Source organism: Physcomitrium patens, chromosome 11 (assembly GCF_059467195.1).
Source record: "Physcomitrium patens ecotype Gransden chromosome 11, ASM5946719v1, whole genome shotgun sequence".
NCBI classification, from domain to species: Eukaryota; Viridiplantae; Streptophyta; class Bryopsida; order Funariales; family Funariaceae; genus Physcomitrium; species Physcomitrium patens.
In genome coordinates, this window is record NC_143420.1 from 9,243,573 (window position 1) to 9,258,498 (window position 14,926).

At 32.6% G+C, this 14,926-nt stretch overlaps 1 protein-coding gene across 4 annotated transcripts; it reads right to left on the bottom strand.

Moving 5' to 3' along the window:
• Positions 1-2,034: 2,034 nt before the first annotated feature.
• LOC112288158 (uncharacterized) lies at positions 2,035-6,870 on the bottom strand. Of its 4 annotated transcripts, XR_012218585.2 has the most exons (13): positions 6,400-6,857; positions 6,112-6,223; positions 5,575-5,827; positions 5,189-5,284; positions 4,731-4,846; positions 4,512-4,592; positions 4,213-4,336; positions 4,072-4,121; positions 3,664-3,754; positions 3,491-3,526; positions 3,268-3,365; positions 2,935-3,110; positions 2,035-2,200 (listed from the first exon to the last, which is right to left on the bottom strand). XR_012218585.2 is itself a non-coding variant. In XM_073537379.2 (12 exons), exons 1-12 carry the CDS (start codon positions 6,711-6,713, stop codon positions 2,994-2,996), a joined length of 1,488 nt encoding a protein of 495 aa, XP_073393480.1. In that variant the 5' UTR covers positions 6,714-6,870; the 3' UTR covers positions 2,625-2,993. The 4 variants fall into 4 exon arrangements, 1 of the variants encoding a protein (XP_073393480.1); XR_016505494.1 differs by lacking the exon at positions 3,491-3,526 and having other exon boundaries at positions 3,268-3,468; XM_073537379.2 differs by lacking the exon at positions 2,035-2,200 and having other exon boundaries at positions 2,625-3,110; positions 6,400-6,870.
• Positions 6,871-14,926: the final 8,056 nt, after the last annotated feature.

Here is a 14,926-nt window from a genome sequence, read left to right on the forward strand (position 1 = left end):
TTCGTTGACGGTGACGGTGCAGGCCGATGCTTGGGATGGGACGGCATGGCAAGACATAAAAATTTAGTAAAAACGGCGGAAAACGGTGGAAAATGGTGGAAACGGGTGCACCTACATGTGCTGTATGCCCGCCCTACATTGGCTCCCCCAAAGCTCCACTTCAAGCCCCTCATTTTCAACTCATTGTATATAGTTGAGTGTTAAAAATTAAATACAAAATAGATAAATGGAATAAGTAGATAAAACTATGTTATATTTTTTTCTTGTTTTTTTAATATATATATATATATATATATATATATGTATCTATCTTTCATTATTGAAATTATTAACATACATATTTTTGGTATGAATAAAGGTTAGTGGTTAGTATTCATGATATTTGAAATTATTTATGTATTTTAACCACCATTGCACTTGATCTTTTAATTGTCTTTTAAAATTATAAAGATAGGACGTTGTGATATAAATAATTTGGAATTTCATGATTTTGGATGTTATACCTTAAAAATAAGTTTTATAGCTTGACATTAATAATTATTTTGTAGTAAAGAATGACTTGGTGAGTAGTAATATATTATAAGATTATTAATATTATTATTTTATTTTTTTTGAAAATCCAAAATATAATATAATAAATATAGAGAGTTGCTAGGTAGAAACCCTACATAAATAAATAGTTTTGATTTTAAATCATAATTATTTTTATATTTATTATTTTAATATCAAATTTTGATATGCCCTTATCTATTTCTATTATATTATTTCAATTTTTAATTTTTTTTGTCCTTGCAAACCTTTGTGAAATTAATTCTTTGAATAATAAAAACATGAAGAGTTTTATCATTATGTATAAAACTCTTTATATTTTTATTTCATTATATTTTTAATTCACCAATGTCATATATATTTAAATCTCATTTAAAATCATAACTAGTCAATTTTTGTGGGGGTACTTGTCATTGGAAGGTATCTACTCTAACAGTTTTATAAAATGAATTTAACTTAAGAATTTAAGACTTTCTATATGAGATTAAAAATTGATTAAACAACTTGAAATTTTAAAGGTACTATATAAGATTCTAAAAATATAATTATAATTTCTAAAATTGATGTTTGTTGCAATTTTTATAAATTTATCAAATAAATAAATTCCTTTGAAAATCTTATATGTCAAATTAATAATACATTATATAATATTTATTTTTTATTCTAATTATTATATATCTTAAATAATAAAAAAATATATAATGTCTTTGTGATCATGTGCATCCAACCAAAGTACTTTATAACTATTTATGTACTTATTCATTTGGCAATTATTTTAAAATAATGATTGCTCAAATTGTTAATTTAGATCCACCTTTTTGCTAAATCTGATGCAATCATTGCAATCATGAAAGACCAAAGTAGATGTGAAGCAAAATTGCCTTAGGAAATTGCCTTAGGAAATTGCCTTAATCTCCAACCTTTGTAATATAGAAATCGGACAATATTTCATTCTTGAACAAAGTTTCCAATTTTTTAAAGTACAAGCGTATCACCATAAGGACACTTGAGGTCTTAGAATCCAATGATGATTTTTTTAATTTATTTTATTACAATCAAAATCTGTGATCAATTAAATGGTATAAAAGATATTGAATAAAGGTAGAATGTGTTGGATAAAGGGTTGAGATTGGAGTAGCCAAATCTAATGGCATTAACAATACCATATATAAGGGGAGTTTAAAATCATGGCACTTTTTTGTTTTTAAAACTTTATGAATACCCCACTGAAGCTTTGAAATATTCTTGTGTTTTTGGTAGAAAGTCTCATAGTTCAATTTCAATCTTAACATCCAATCCTCTAAAATAAAACATTACAAAAAACAAGTATTAGCTGTCCTATGAGGAAGTGATTGACAAAAAACATGAAAGCATCTAAATTTAAGTGGAATTTCTCTTTCATCGATTTGCAATACTTCAAGACAACCCGCTCACACTATACCAGAACAGAATGAAATCACAATGGACATTGCTTTTAGGGAGGTCTTCATGGTAAGTGACAAAATCATATTTACAAAGGTCCAGCAGCCAACCAAATATTACAAAAATAACGCTGGCTTAGAATAATTCAAAAGGTCGATCATTTGAGCAAACCTGACCATGATTTCCATTAAATTCGTCTTCCAGAAACCTCTCCCAAAACTTGAAACTCCTGCCGTTCGAAATGATTGAAATGATGTGAGGTGTTCATTGATACAAAGCAGACCAAAAGTGATTAATTTTCGGTTTCTAGGGATAGAGACAAGCTTCATTTGAGCTCTCAAGCAAATGGTGACCTCACATCGGAAGACCAGGGCTTACACGTCATGGATTTCAAAGTTGCCGGAAACTACATGACACATTCTGACCCAGCTACAATTATTGACAAAACACATGCCATATAGCACTAAGTGTTTTCCTAAAATAAAAGAATTCAGGTTCCAACTGAAAATGTTATACAGGCTCTAGAAGTACTTCATAAATAAACATCAAGACTAAATCCACTAGATGATCCACTACGACATCAACACTGGTACAGAACCATAAAAATTCAAAAGATCATTCACGCTTGTGATGAGCAGCATTTATACTCCGTCTTAGTAAAGAATTAGAGCTGAGACTACTCATCTCCTCATCAGCAATGTATATTTATATACACAAAAAAGTAGTTGTTAAATGGGTTTTAGGGCTTCTTAAACTTAGCAATTGGGTAAACCAACTTCCATTTCTTGTAATCAGCTTGTGATATCTATTGCCCATCACGAGTGTCACTGTAATCTATAGTTTCACCTAGAAATACATGCGTTTAATCCGGCATGCATACAAGACACGTTTCTACACATTCTGTACATATGCTGTATGCAAGAGAAGGTGAACAGTTTCAAAACGACATGAACTTCTTCTTACCTGAGGAAATATGTCGACTATAAGATTTTCCATTCAGCATCCATTACAATGCTACAAACCTAACTAGAACCAAATTCCTGATTCCATTGTTCAAAAACATGAAGTTGACTTCGAGAAACTGAAGGCCGGATCTCCTTCATTGCAGTCTTGAAATCTGAGAACTGCAAAGGCCGTAACTGCATAGAAAGTACAATACAAATTTTTTAAACCTTTGAGAGCAACACCTTCTAAATTGACCAGATCAGTAGCCAAGCCAACCAAACTGGGTCGAGTTAGGTAAAAAAAAACAAGGGTAAGAATTTGAAGAGGTACATGAATAGATATAGGAAGTACCTCACTCTTCTTGATATTGCTAATACGTCCACCCAATTCCCGGATCGGTTGCATAGCAGCCTCTTGACAAAGAGCTTTCAAATCACTTCCTGAATAACCTACTCGAAACAAAAAGAGTAAAGCTAGAGCACCTGGAATCGGCCAATGAGTTGAGTGATAGAAAGGGAAATTCAATATGAAAATATACCACAAGGTGGAAAACTGCAACAAAAACAAAACTTACCATCAGTTTCATATACAAGTTTCTCCAAATCAGAACCTGAAAAAATGATATCCAATACAAATTAGTTTCACATTCAAAAGTAAAATCCAAGGGCTGGCAAACTTAGCTACCGCAGTTCTCACACGAAGTTAACGTGCTAAAACCTTTGGAACAGCAAGAATATATGCTACTACCGTGAAGTGCATAATCTTCGCCCTTCAAGAGATTTTGCAAAAGAGCCCTCCGAGCATGCTCATCAGGTAGGGGAACATATATTCTCTTCACCTGCATCATGGCCGGTATCACTCCAATTAAATTGCTAATATCGCCTTTACCATACCGACTAACATTCAAAATGTAAAGAATATTGAAATAAGCAAGTTAGTATCAGCAGAATAGATGTTTTCAAGACGTGGCATTACACAAGGCGTGGTGTTATATAAGAACGTTGCACCAATGCAAACGAGGCAATGGAATAAGTGCGGGCAAGTCACATCATAGAATGACGCGTAGGTATGAATCATTGCTGCTACACCTTAAAAGAATAATCTAGATAATTCAACAACTGGTGAAGGTTCGAAGAGTGAGACTAGATGACATACTAGACGTCGTCGAACAGCGTTATCCAACTCCTCAGGCCTGTTGGTAGCTCCTGCAATTCAGACGACGACAGTGGTAAGCTCAAAGAGAGAAAGCACTTCTTCTGAACGCATCATCATCACAACAATCTGCATCAAGCTTACCCATTACAACAACCCGATCGTTATCATTGGTCATCACTCCGTCAAACTGAACCAGAAACTCTGTTTTCAATCTTCTACTAGCTTCATTTTCATTGGCAGATCTCGACGACATGATGCTGTCGATCTGCACAGAGCCTCAATAACGACTTTTCAAGTCCAGAATTTGTTGAAAGACAGACCATAAGTTCACTTGTGCATGGTGCCACACGTTCCAGGCATAATAAACTGAAAAAGGAAAGAAAGCAAGTAGAACAGGAAAAACTCGTATGATGGTCACAAAAGTGATTCAGTCCATTTACCTCATCAATAAAAATGACTGACGGTTGACGTGCCCGAGCCACAGCGAACAATGCCTTCACCAGTTTCTCCCCCTCACCCACCTGCGAGAATGGTCTAATTAGTAACACTTGCGAAAGTTTCTGAAGTACAGTCCGGTTGAACCATAAAGCGCACAAGAGACATAATCACTTAAAAAGGAACATCTTACATTTCACTGAAAAGAGTGCCAGTGTACGCACCCATTTTGAGGTCAGACTAGACGCACTGATGCTGAAAAAGGTAGCTGCTGACTCAGATGCAACAGCTTTTGCAAGCATCGTCTTGCCGTTTCCTGGTGGCCCATAGAGTAGCAACCCTGCACTCGCAAGTCAAACCATGACCATTGTTTCAACAAGCATCGCTAAGCACAATAATATGCAGCGAAACCCTAATAGCAGTAGAGTTGATAGTAATATCAAAACACTAGCCATCATGAAAGTAAAAAGACCTTGCCACAATGTGAACAAATTGATTGAAAGCGATAGACCAAATCTCAGTGGAAAGCTGTCCGTAATTCGAACTGATCAATCATATACTAGTCTGAACATAAGCAGTGTCCGATGACAAAAAATTATGTGCTGCTTTCAACTTTAATTTCAATTTGTAAGATTCATTTGGCCAACATACTATGCTCAAAAACACTTATAAGTTAGTGTACCTTTTGCAGGTTTGCGAAGTCCTTGAAATATGTCGCTTCTAACTGAAGGAAGTATTACCATTTCCAGTAGAGCTTGCTTAGCTTTCGCCAGACCAGCTGTTGCAATATCAAACAATCATAAGAACAACCATTTTTTTCCTCATCCACAACACCAAGAGAAAAGTATGAAATGAACTACTGCACAACTAATCACATCATATACAGACTCGAGCCGTGTTCGTAAATAAAGCTGTACCCGTGATTAAGATACAACTACCATAAAAGACGAGTAAAAGCCTATCCTCGCACTTCATTACCAACACACCAGAAATGGCACTGGGGCAATGGAACTGATTCATGCTTTGCACACAAACAATAAGGTTATCAAGCAGATCGTAGGTTTTCACCTATATCGTCCCATTTGACTGCCGGGCTTCTGTCGATAATTTCGTTTTCAATGACCTCAACTAGTTTGGGTTCCACGCCAGGGACTGTTACTGATTTAGAAGTCACGGGACCAGAATTTCTAGCTCCTCCACCTTTCGGAGCAACAGCAGGCTGCCTCCGAGGGGCCATTCTTTCCGGCTGTGACTTGGGCATGGAATTTGCCCGAGTGACTGGAGGTGCATGGCTTGACCTAACAGGTGCAGGTTCTTGTCTCTGCAAATTAAACATGTCCAAAATCCCTTGGCTTAAACAATGAAACATTCTCAGATAGAGGCTAAAGCAATAAATTGTGTTGGTTATTGTATGAAAAGTAAATTCTGGCGCGAAAATTGAAATCGTCCACCCATGTTCAATGAACTTTCAAAAGCAGCCCCGTGGGATAGAAACCCCTAGAATTTTTTTCCAAGCTGATTTACCATGTCGCATGAACCCGTGTTCGTAAATTCTACAGGACGAAAATCAGAGTATAGTCCGAAATTGACCAAATGAATAGGTACCGTATTAATAGTCTTCCCTCGAGCTCGTTTTTCCAGAACTTGCAACCTATCCTCCACCTTAGTTTTCCACTTAGCCATTTTCTGCTTGCAATGCTTCACCTCTTCTGCAAATCTGGACGGAACCAAGAACTTCAAGTAAAACATGACGATACGAACATGGCCTAAAACCCTAAATTCCCCCGATCAATGTGCGCACCCCAACACCAATCTCATCAACTCCATCCTCCGTCAAAAACACCACTGCTGCAGCCACTAATATCGTCACAATTCCGCATCATCATAACACACCTGCTGGACTCCACCATAGCCGGCAACGCAATCCCTTCCAACAAAATCCGATTAGCATTACTGTAATGAAGTAACGCATCCTCCAGGAGGCCCCACTCATCCGCCCGCACAGCCTTATCAATCTCACCCTTTCCCAAACTGAAATAACCCTTCAATTTCTCCACCACTCGCTCCCCATCCACATTTCCGAGCACCAGCGACGAAGGCGTGCTCGAGGGCCTGTTGTCCATGGTGCCTCTCCGCTGCGACTCCTCCTCGGGTCCCAACAACGCTGCCGAAAAGGATTCTACCAATTTCCACATCCCTCCGAGCATCTCATGCTTCTGACCCCCACGGCAAAAGGAACAAGATCTAGGTGAGAAGTTCGCATGAAGAGCTGGCCTACCGAGGTTCAGATCAGAAACCGGGTGAAAGCTGTGGTGGGATTCAACAACAATAAACAACAACAACAAAACAGTCACAGCAAACAAGGAGTGAGGAAGAAGGCGCGGCATTGGAGCCTCGCCCGCTCCGCACAATACCGTGGACCTCGAGCACGAACATATGGATGGATGAATGAAATCATTGCATCAATCGTGGATGGAATTCTGGATGAATGCGTGCGTCGATTGATAGATGGATGTGTGGATGCCAGATGATTTTGGATGTGGTTGTGGATGGATGTTGGATTGACATGGAGTGGTGAGTGGATGGATGTTGAGCAGGCGAATTCAACATGGCTCATTCTGTATTAAATTTTATAAGAGATTATTTTATTTTATTTTATTAATAATGTTGAGCATTTGGAGAAAATATTATTTAAAACTTTTTTAGATTGAAGAATTAATCCACTCTATTGTTACAAATATAATCAATATATAAAGATATGATAATCACATATAATATTTACAGTTTATATATATATATATATATATATATATTCACTATTCTATAAATATTTTAACAACAATAGGTGATCTTCAAAATATTTATTTATAATTTCAGTCACTAATATGAAAAAAATAGGTTTTTTTAATCTTCTATTTATATTTTTAAATATTATGTTTAGAATTTTTCCTATAGATAATTAATAATAATTAGATAATTTTTTAATGAATTTACCAATATCTTGTCCTAAATCTGATTTTTAATGTTTTTTTAAACTTATATATTCTTTTAGATTTTTAAAAATTATTTAAATTTTATTTAAAGTTTTTCAATTAAAAGATTAGGAAATAAATGTTTTTAAGAAAATATGAGAAGTCTTTTATAAAAGCATAGTATCATAGATATACATATTTACTCCAATAATTATCTATATGAATAAATAGAAGTAGATAAAAGTAGATTAATTTTATAATATCTTTTTAAAAAGCTTTTTAGAAGCTTCATAAACATGGCTTTGACTTTATACGTGTTTCTACATTAGAAACTTGGTCAACAAGTTAGCCACATGTCATACATGTTGGTAGCTAGTGGAACAAGTTAATTATGTGATGCTCATAAAGAAAACTTATTTTATAAGTTAAGACATGTGTTTAGCAATTTGAACATGAGTCAGAGGTCCTATAGAATATTCTCATATAGCTTCTAGTTAGATAGTATATATGGAGGTAGAAATGAAGCCTTCTTCACTTTTTTCAATGTCTTTCTTATTTTTAGTCTAGTTTCAAGAATTTATATTTTTTTTTATCATTGGCAATAGTCATTCTATTCTTAATACTATATTACTTTTGAAGTGAATATTTATTCTTCTTCAATTTTATAATAGTATATATATATATATATATATTATATATATATTTAAATAATTTAATTTTTTAATATTGATTTTTTCTTAAAGAAAGTAGATTATCGATCATTTTTGAAATTTTTATTTGATATTAGAGGTTGTTAATTATCCACCTCTAATTTAACTTTTGAATTTGTTTGAATTGTCTATAGAAGGAAAAATTGTCATCAAAATCAAGAATTTCATATCTCAAAGTCTTGATGGCATAGCTATAAATTAATTACTTATTAGAAATGTATAAAAGATGGATAAGTAGGATGTAATCCATCTCTATACTTAACCTTAGACTATAATTGACACCCTATACATGAGCTCACAAAGTCTTTTATATCCTTGTGTAAGCCTTTCTATCAATATCTTTCTTTGATCTTGATATATGTAGTCCAAATTTTCTTGTGTCCTACTTAAAGTATATCATGATATTCTTTTAAAACTTTAAATTTAGTCTCAAGGTCTCTTACTACCCTCAATGGAATTTTGTCACCTCTTTTTGGTCTCTTCTATAGAAGTCCATCTTTAAGCAAATAACCATAGAATTGGTAGCTAATATCTTTGAAGGTTTTAAGCATCCATCGTTCTTGCTTCTTTATTGTACTCAAATAAATTCTAATATCTTTTAATTTACCTTCATACAAACCTTCATATAAATCTTCATAGAAGTTTTGAACTTCATCACTAGAATCCATTCTACTAGTAGCAAATGAATTTCCATAGCTCTTTTCTTCTTGATCTTCACCTCTTTTATATGCCACCATCTCTTCTTCAAAGGTATATTTAGCTCTAGACAACATATCTACTACCAAGTTTTCTTCATTAATAATATATACTAAAACATGATTCAATGTTCTTATATAGGCTATCCATCTTAGTATGGCAATGTATGAAGTATTGCAATTAATTATCATTCCAAGTAATGGCAAATAACTTGTTTCCAAAACCATACTTACTCCAATCAAATAATTCTTCTTAGTCTTAAGAATGGTGAGTATTCTCCAAAGTTCTCTTTTAGCTTCTAGATAAGTCCTTTGCCTCTTTCTAAGAACCATGGCTCCAAACCTTATAGCAAATCTTGTCCTTTTTACACCATCTTGTCTAATAGTCCATCCAATTCCTATATGATTTATATCCATTGTTACAACTATTAATCTTCTATATTGATAATCTACTTGCCTAACCACAAGTGGTAAATTCAACTTTTTTTTAGATTTTATATAGCCATCTTTTATTCTTCTTTTCAAAAAAAACTCATATCTATCTTTAATAATTTATATAGTAGTTCTGAGATATATGCAAAGTAAAACATCCAAATGTGATAGAATACAAATGCCTCTAAAAATCTTTTGGCTTATATAATACTTTTATAGGCCTTTATTCTAGATATAATATCATTTTTATCAGGATTCAATTTCCTACTATATCTGTGTCATGGACATATGCATGTAAGCCAATAATTACTTATATAAATATGTAGAAGTAAATAGAAGTAGATAAAAGTAAGTTAATTCTATAATATCTTCTATGAAAATTTTCTAGAAGCTTTATAGATGCTGCTTTGACTTTATAGGTGTCTTTAATTGACTTTTTAGATTAGAAACGTGGTCAACAAGTTGGCCATGTGCCACTCATGTTGCTAGCTTGAAGACCAAGCTAACTATGTGGCCTACATGTAGAAAAACTTGTCTTGTAAGTCAAGGCATGTGTCTTATAAAGTCAACACATATTGGAGGTCCTATAGAACAGTGTTATATAGTCCCTAGTTAGATAGTATATATATAGATATAAGAGTGAAGCCTTCTTCACTCTTGTCAATTCTTTTCTTGCTTCTAACTTAGTTTCAAGAGTCTCAAGTTTTCTTATCTTTTGGCAATAAGCTTTTCTAGTTTCTTTTACTTTCTTATTTCTATTTTTTCACTCTTTCTTTGACATGGATTTTATTGGATTATGTATCATCTTTTAGTTCATGTCCTTGATAGATTAACAAGAGTATACTTACAATATCAAAGCTTTGTTTTGTCTTAATTAAGAATAGATTACCCCTTTTTCATGATAAGACATAAGCATATTAGAAGTTGTGGATCACCTTCTAAATTGATATTTTTCTTAGTATTTTCTTTGTCTTCAATTTCTTTCTTCTACATATCTTGAGTAGTATTAGATATTTTTTTAAGTATTATTATGGCAGAGCTTGTTAAAATAAGGAGTGCAATGGCACAAATGCAAGAACAATTGAAAGAGTTGATGCTTACAATGCATTAACTTAGCTTACCACCACAAGGATCAACAATAATGGTAAGAAGTGAAGATATAAAGATGATTAGAGCTACTTCAACATCTACACCAAATCATATCCCTTTACCCATAGTGAAACATCCTTCAAGTATTAAAAAACTAAGAGTTGACCTACCCGAGAAGTTTGATGGTACAAGATCCAAATTTTGAAGATTTATCAATCAAGTACAACTTGTGATTGAACTTCAACCTCAAAGCTATCCAATTCCAGGATCACAAGTTAGATTCATTAGTACACTTCTTTCAGATTCAGTACTATTATAGTTTTTATCTTTTTTTGAACAACAAGCTCTGATATTGGATAATCTAGAGGTATTTTTGGTAGAATTTTGGTCTATGTATCAAGAACATGATGCAATTCGTATTGCAACCAACAAGATCTATATATTATAATAAAAAAATTGATCTATAATATTATATACTTCATAGTTTTGACAACTTGCAATTGATATCAAGTAAGATGATGCTACATTTATTAGTCAATTTTTTTATAGATTAAAATATGAAGTAAAAAAATTGATGCTCTACTTACCTAATCCTCAAATATTGAGTCAAGCAATTGACTTTGCTGAGAAATGTGATAATTGATTTTTTGAATTTCGATCAAAGAGTCATACAAATAGGCCTCAACATTATTACAATTCGATGGCAATACCAACATCTCCTCAACACATATATTCAAAAGTAGAGGATATTCAAGTTGATGCGGTATATTTTAAATCTCTTGTCAAGCAAGAAAAAAACTCATCATTGTCAAAAAGGATTGTACTTATACTGTAAAGAATCCAAACAAACTGCTCAACATTATCTAAAGAAGTGACAAAATCACAAAATAAGGAGTACATCTGTCATAGAAGACAATGTATTGGAAAAAAAATTTGTCTAGCTACAATAAGAACCATGTGGTTGGAATCTTATACAATTTCTAATGAAGGTCCTATCCTCTCTTCAAAATCCTCTCCTTATTTTATAATAAATATATATTTAGGACCTAATAAATATAAAGCCTTTATCTAGATAGATTCAAAAGCCTCAGCTTGTTTCTTAAATATAAAATTTTTTAAAAGTCATAAAATACCATTAGTACAAAAAATCAAACTTGTTCATATAGAAATCATAGATGGTCATCCGTTGTCTTTTAGAGATATTATTCATGAAACACTTTCTATAGATGTAGCAATAAATGGTCATAGTAGTTGTGTAATCTTTAATATAATTAGATCTCCTTCTAATCTAATCATTTTAAGTTAATCATAGTTAAAAAACTATAATCCTTGCATAGATTGAATTTCTTGTACCATTGACTTCTCTAAAAGCATAATTAAGAGTAAAATTAATCTAATAGAAAGTTATAAGTTTAATACAATTAAATCCATGTTTATAGGTACAAGAGCTTTCTTACATATTGCAAATAAAGGATCACCTTGTGTCATTTATGCCACACCTATTTCTAATGATGCAAAGACTTCATATAGAAATTCCAACCAATATCAAGAATTTTAAGATGTATTTGAGAAGAAGAATGCAAATACTTTTCCAGAACATCGTCCCTATGATTGCTCAATTGACCTTCAAGAAGGAGCACAACCACTATTTAGACCAATCTATAATTTATCACAAAATGAATTAACTGAACTCAAGGAATATATTGAAGGAAAATTGGCCAAGAATTTCATACGCCATTCCAAATTACTAGTAGAAGCTCCAATCTTATTATGAAGAACAAAGATGGATCATTGTAGATGTGTGTTGATTATCAAAGACTCAACAAGATCACCATCAAAAATAGGTACCCATTACCTTTGATATTCGGACTTCTTGATCAACTGAATCAAGCTAAGATCTATACAAAAATAGATCTATGGTGAGCATATAATCTAGTACGTATTAAAGAAGGAGATGAATGGAAGATTATGTTGTCGTGATGTAACATGGCTAATAAGTAAAAGGGTGAAGAAAATATCATGTTTTGAGGATCTCACTTCAAAAATATTACAACAAATTATCTTAGAAAGATAGATATTAGTCAAAGGGTAGAAAAATTAAAGGTGCTAATGCTGCCTTTTTACAAATTATCCTTCTATTTACTTTGTAAGGCCATAAATAAGATAAAACAAGATAGATTAGAAAAATAAAGGATATAGGCATATGTATGGAGGAGTTAGGAGTGCAAATCAGTAAAAATTACCTCAAGAAGACAAAAGTTGATACCCGAAGAGGACCAACTATGAACCTGGGTCGAAATCAGACCCCGAGGCACAAAACCACGCTCTGACGGCGACTCAAGGACTTTTTGGTGAATCGGAGAATGGAATTTGATAGAAGATTGGATAGGGTTTCTATAGGCATTGATTTTGGATGATTTGAAGTTGTTATGACTTTGTAAGAGCTTTGCAAAGTCAAGGTTTGTTTCGGATGACTTGGATTTTATAAAATAAAATAGGATTTATATTTTGGGTGATTTCAAGAGTTTTGTTATAGATCTACAAGTGAAATTTTGTAGATTTATGTTTATAATTGTGTTTAATATGTGCTGTGAATTTGAGCTCGATCTAATGGTTGAATTGAGAAATATTGAGGTTTGAGTGGATCCAAGTCTCAAAAAATAGAATTTTAGATCTAGTGAGGATTTTTAAGATTTCTTGCAATCTATTACTTGGATTGAAGTAAATCTTATGTAAAAAAATATAAGACTTATTTTTCTATGTGTAAGAGAATTTTGAGATCAATCGAACAGTGCAAAAGAGAGATATTGGCTCTGGAAGATTGGCATCAAGATTGGAGAAGGAGGCCGGCCAATACACGAGCACATTTTTGAGGTTATTGTCAATTTGGTAACTTCAATCCTTTTCAAATTTTTTGTGCTTGTTTTTAACTTAAATTTTAAGAAGTGTACAAAATTTGAATTAAGATCGAAGGTTTATTCATTAATTATTGAGGTTTAAAACTATTATAGGAATTACTAGGATTTTGTTTAGGATTTGGATTAGGGTTTGATTTAGGATTAAGGATTTGGTTAGAATTTGGTTTAGGGTTAAGAATTTGAATTAGGATTTGATTTAGGGTTTAGAATTTGGTTAGGATTTGATTTAGGATTTAGGATTTGGTTAGGGTTTATTTTAGGGTTTAAGGTTTGTATTAGGATTTGATTTAGGATTTGGTTTAGGATTTGGTTTAGGATTTGGTTTAGGATTTGGTTAGGATTTGGTTGGGATTTGGTTTAAGGTTTGTTTAGGGTTTGATTTAGAGTTTGGTTTAGGGTTTGGATTAGGATTTGATTAGGATTTGGTTTAGGATTTAGGGTTTGGATTTGGGTTTGGATTAGGATTTGGTTAGGATTTAGGGTTTGGTTTAGGGTTTGATTTAGGGTTTAGGATTTGGATTAAGATTTGGTTTAAGATTTGTTTTGGATTTGATTTAGGATTTAGGATTTTATTAGGATTTAAGATTCAATTAGTTTTGGCCTAAAGTTTGAAAGAAGTTCAATAGGATTTTAACTAGAATTGAATTAAGATTGAATTGAGATGTATTTGAGTGATATTTGTGATCCTTCTAATATTTCTTTAAGAATTCTTATTGTTTGTTTGAAATTTCTTTGAGGTTTTTTTGAATTTGATTAAGCTTGTTTACCATTATTATGGTCTAATTAGAGCATTATTAATATTCTATTAGAATTAGGATTTTGTTATTTCAATTTTTATTCTTCCTTCCACAGCCAAGTGCTCGATGCATTCTCAACTAAGTCTTCACATATTACGACAACGTTTTGAACTAGGTATGGACATTTTAAATACAATGTCATACCTTTTGGACTTACAAATATATCGACAGCTTTTCAACATCTAATAAATGATGTTTTTTGAGAGTTTTTAGATAATTTTGTTGTTTGTTATCTAGACGACATCTTAATCTATTCTAAGAACACATATGAATATAAACTTCATGCTCATCATGTGTTACAAAAATTCAGAGATGGGGGACTCTATGCCGAGATAAAAAAGTGTATATTCTATACTACTCAAGTTGACTTCTTATGATACATCATTTTAGTTGATGGACTTATGATGGATCCTAAGAAAGTTCAAACAATTATGGATTGGAAGATTTCAAAAATGGTAAGAGATGTCTAATGCTTTTTGGACTTTGTCAATTATTATTGGATCTTCATCAAAGACTTCTCTAGAGTTGCAGCTTCACTTATACATTTGATTTGTAAAGACAAACTTGAGTGGAGTAAAGAAGTTGAAGCATCTTTTGAAACTTTAAAGTCGGCCTTTATTTTTGAACCAATCTTGTATTGCGTCAACTTCTCTGAGGCATTATTTATAGAAATACATACATCAAACTTTGCTTTGGATATTGTATTATCACAAATGAGAGTAGATGATAAACTTCACCCAATAGCTTTTTATTCCAAAAAAAATTTCAACATCCAAGATTAACTATGAAAACCATGACAAAGAGTTT

Excerpts from the sequence above, each read along its gene's own strand:
- LOC112288158 (XM_073537379.2), bottom strand. The coding sequence starts at position 6,713 with ATGCTCGGAGGGATGTGGAAATTGGTAGAATCCTTTTCGGCAGCGTTG. Across the intron at positions 5,828-6,111 it reads GAGGGAAGACTATTAATACG|AGACAAGAACCTGCACCTGT; the intron begins GTACCTATTCAT and ends TTTAATTTGCAG. Across the intron at positions 3,111-3,267 it reads GCAATATCAAGAAGAGTGAG|TTACGGCCTTTGCAGTTCTC; the intron begins GTACTTCCTATA and ends CTTTCTATGCAG.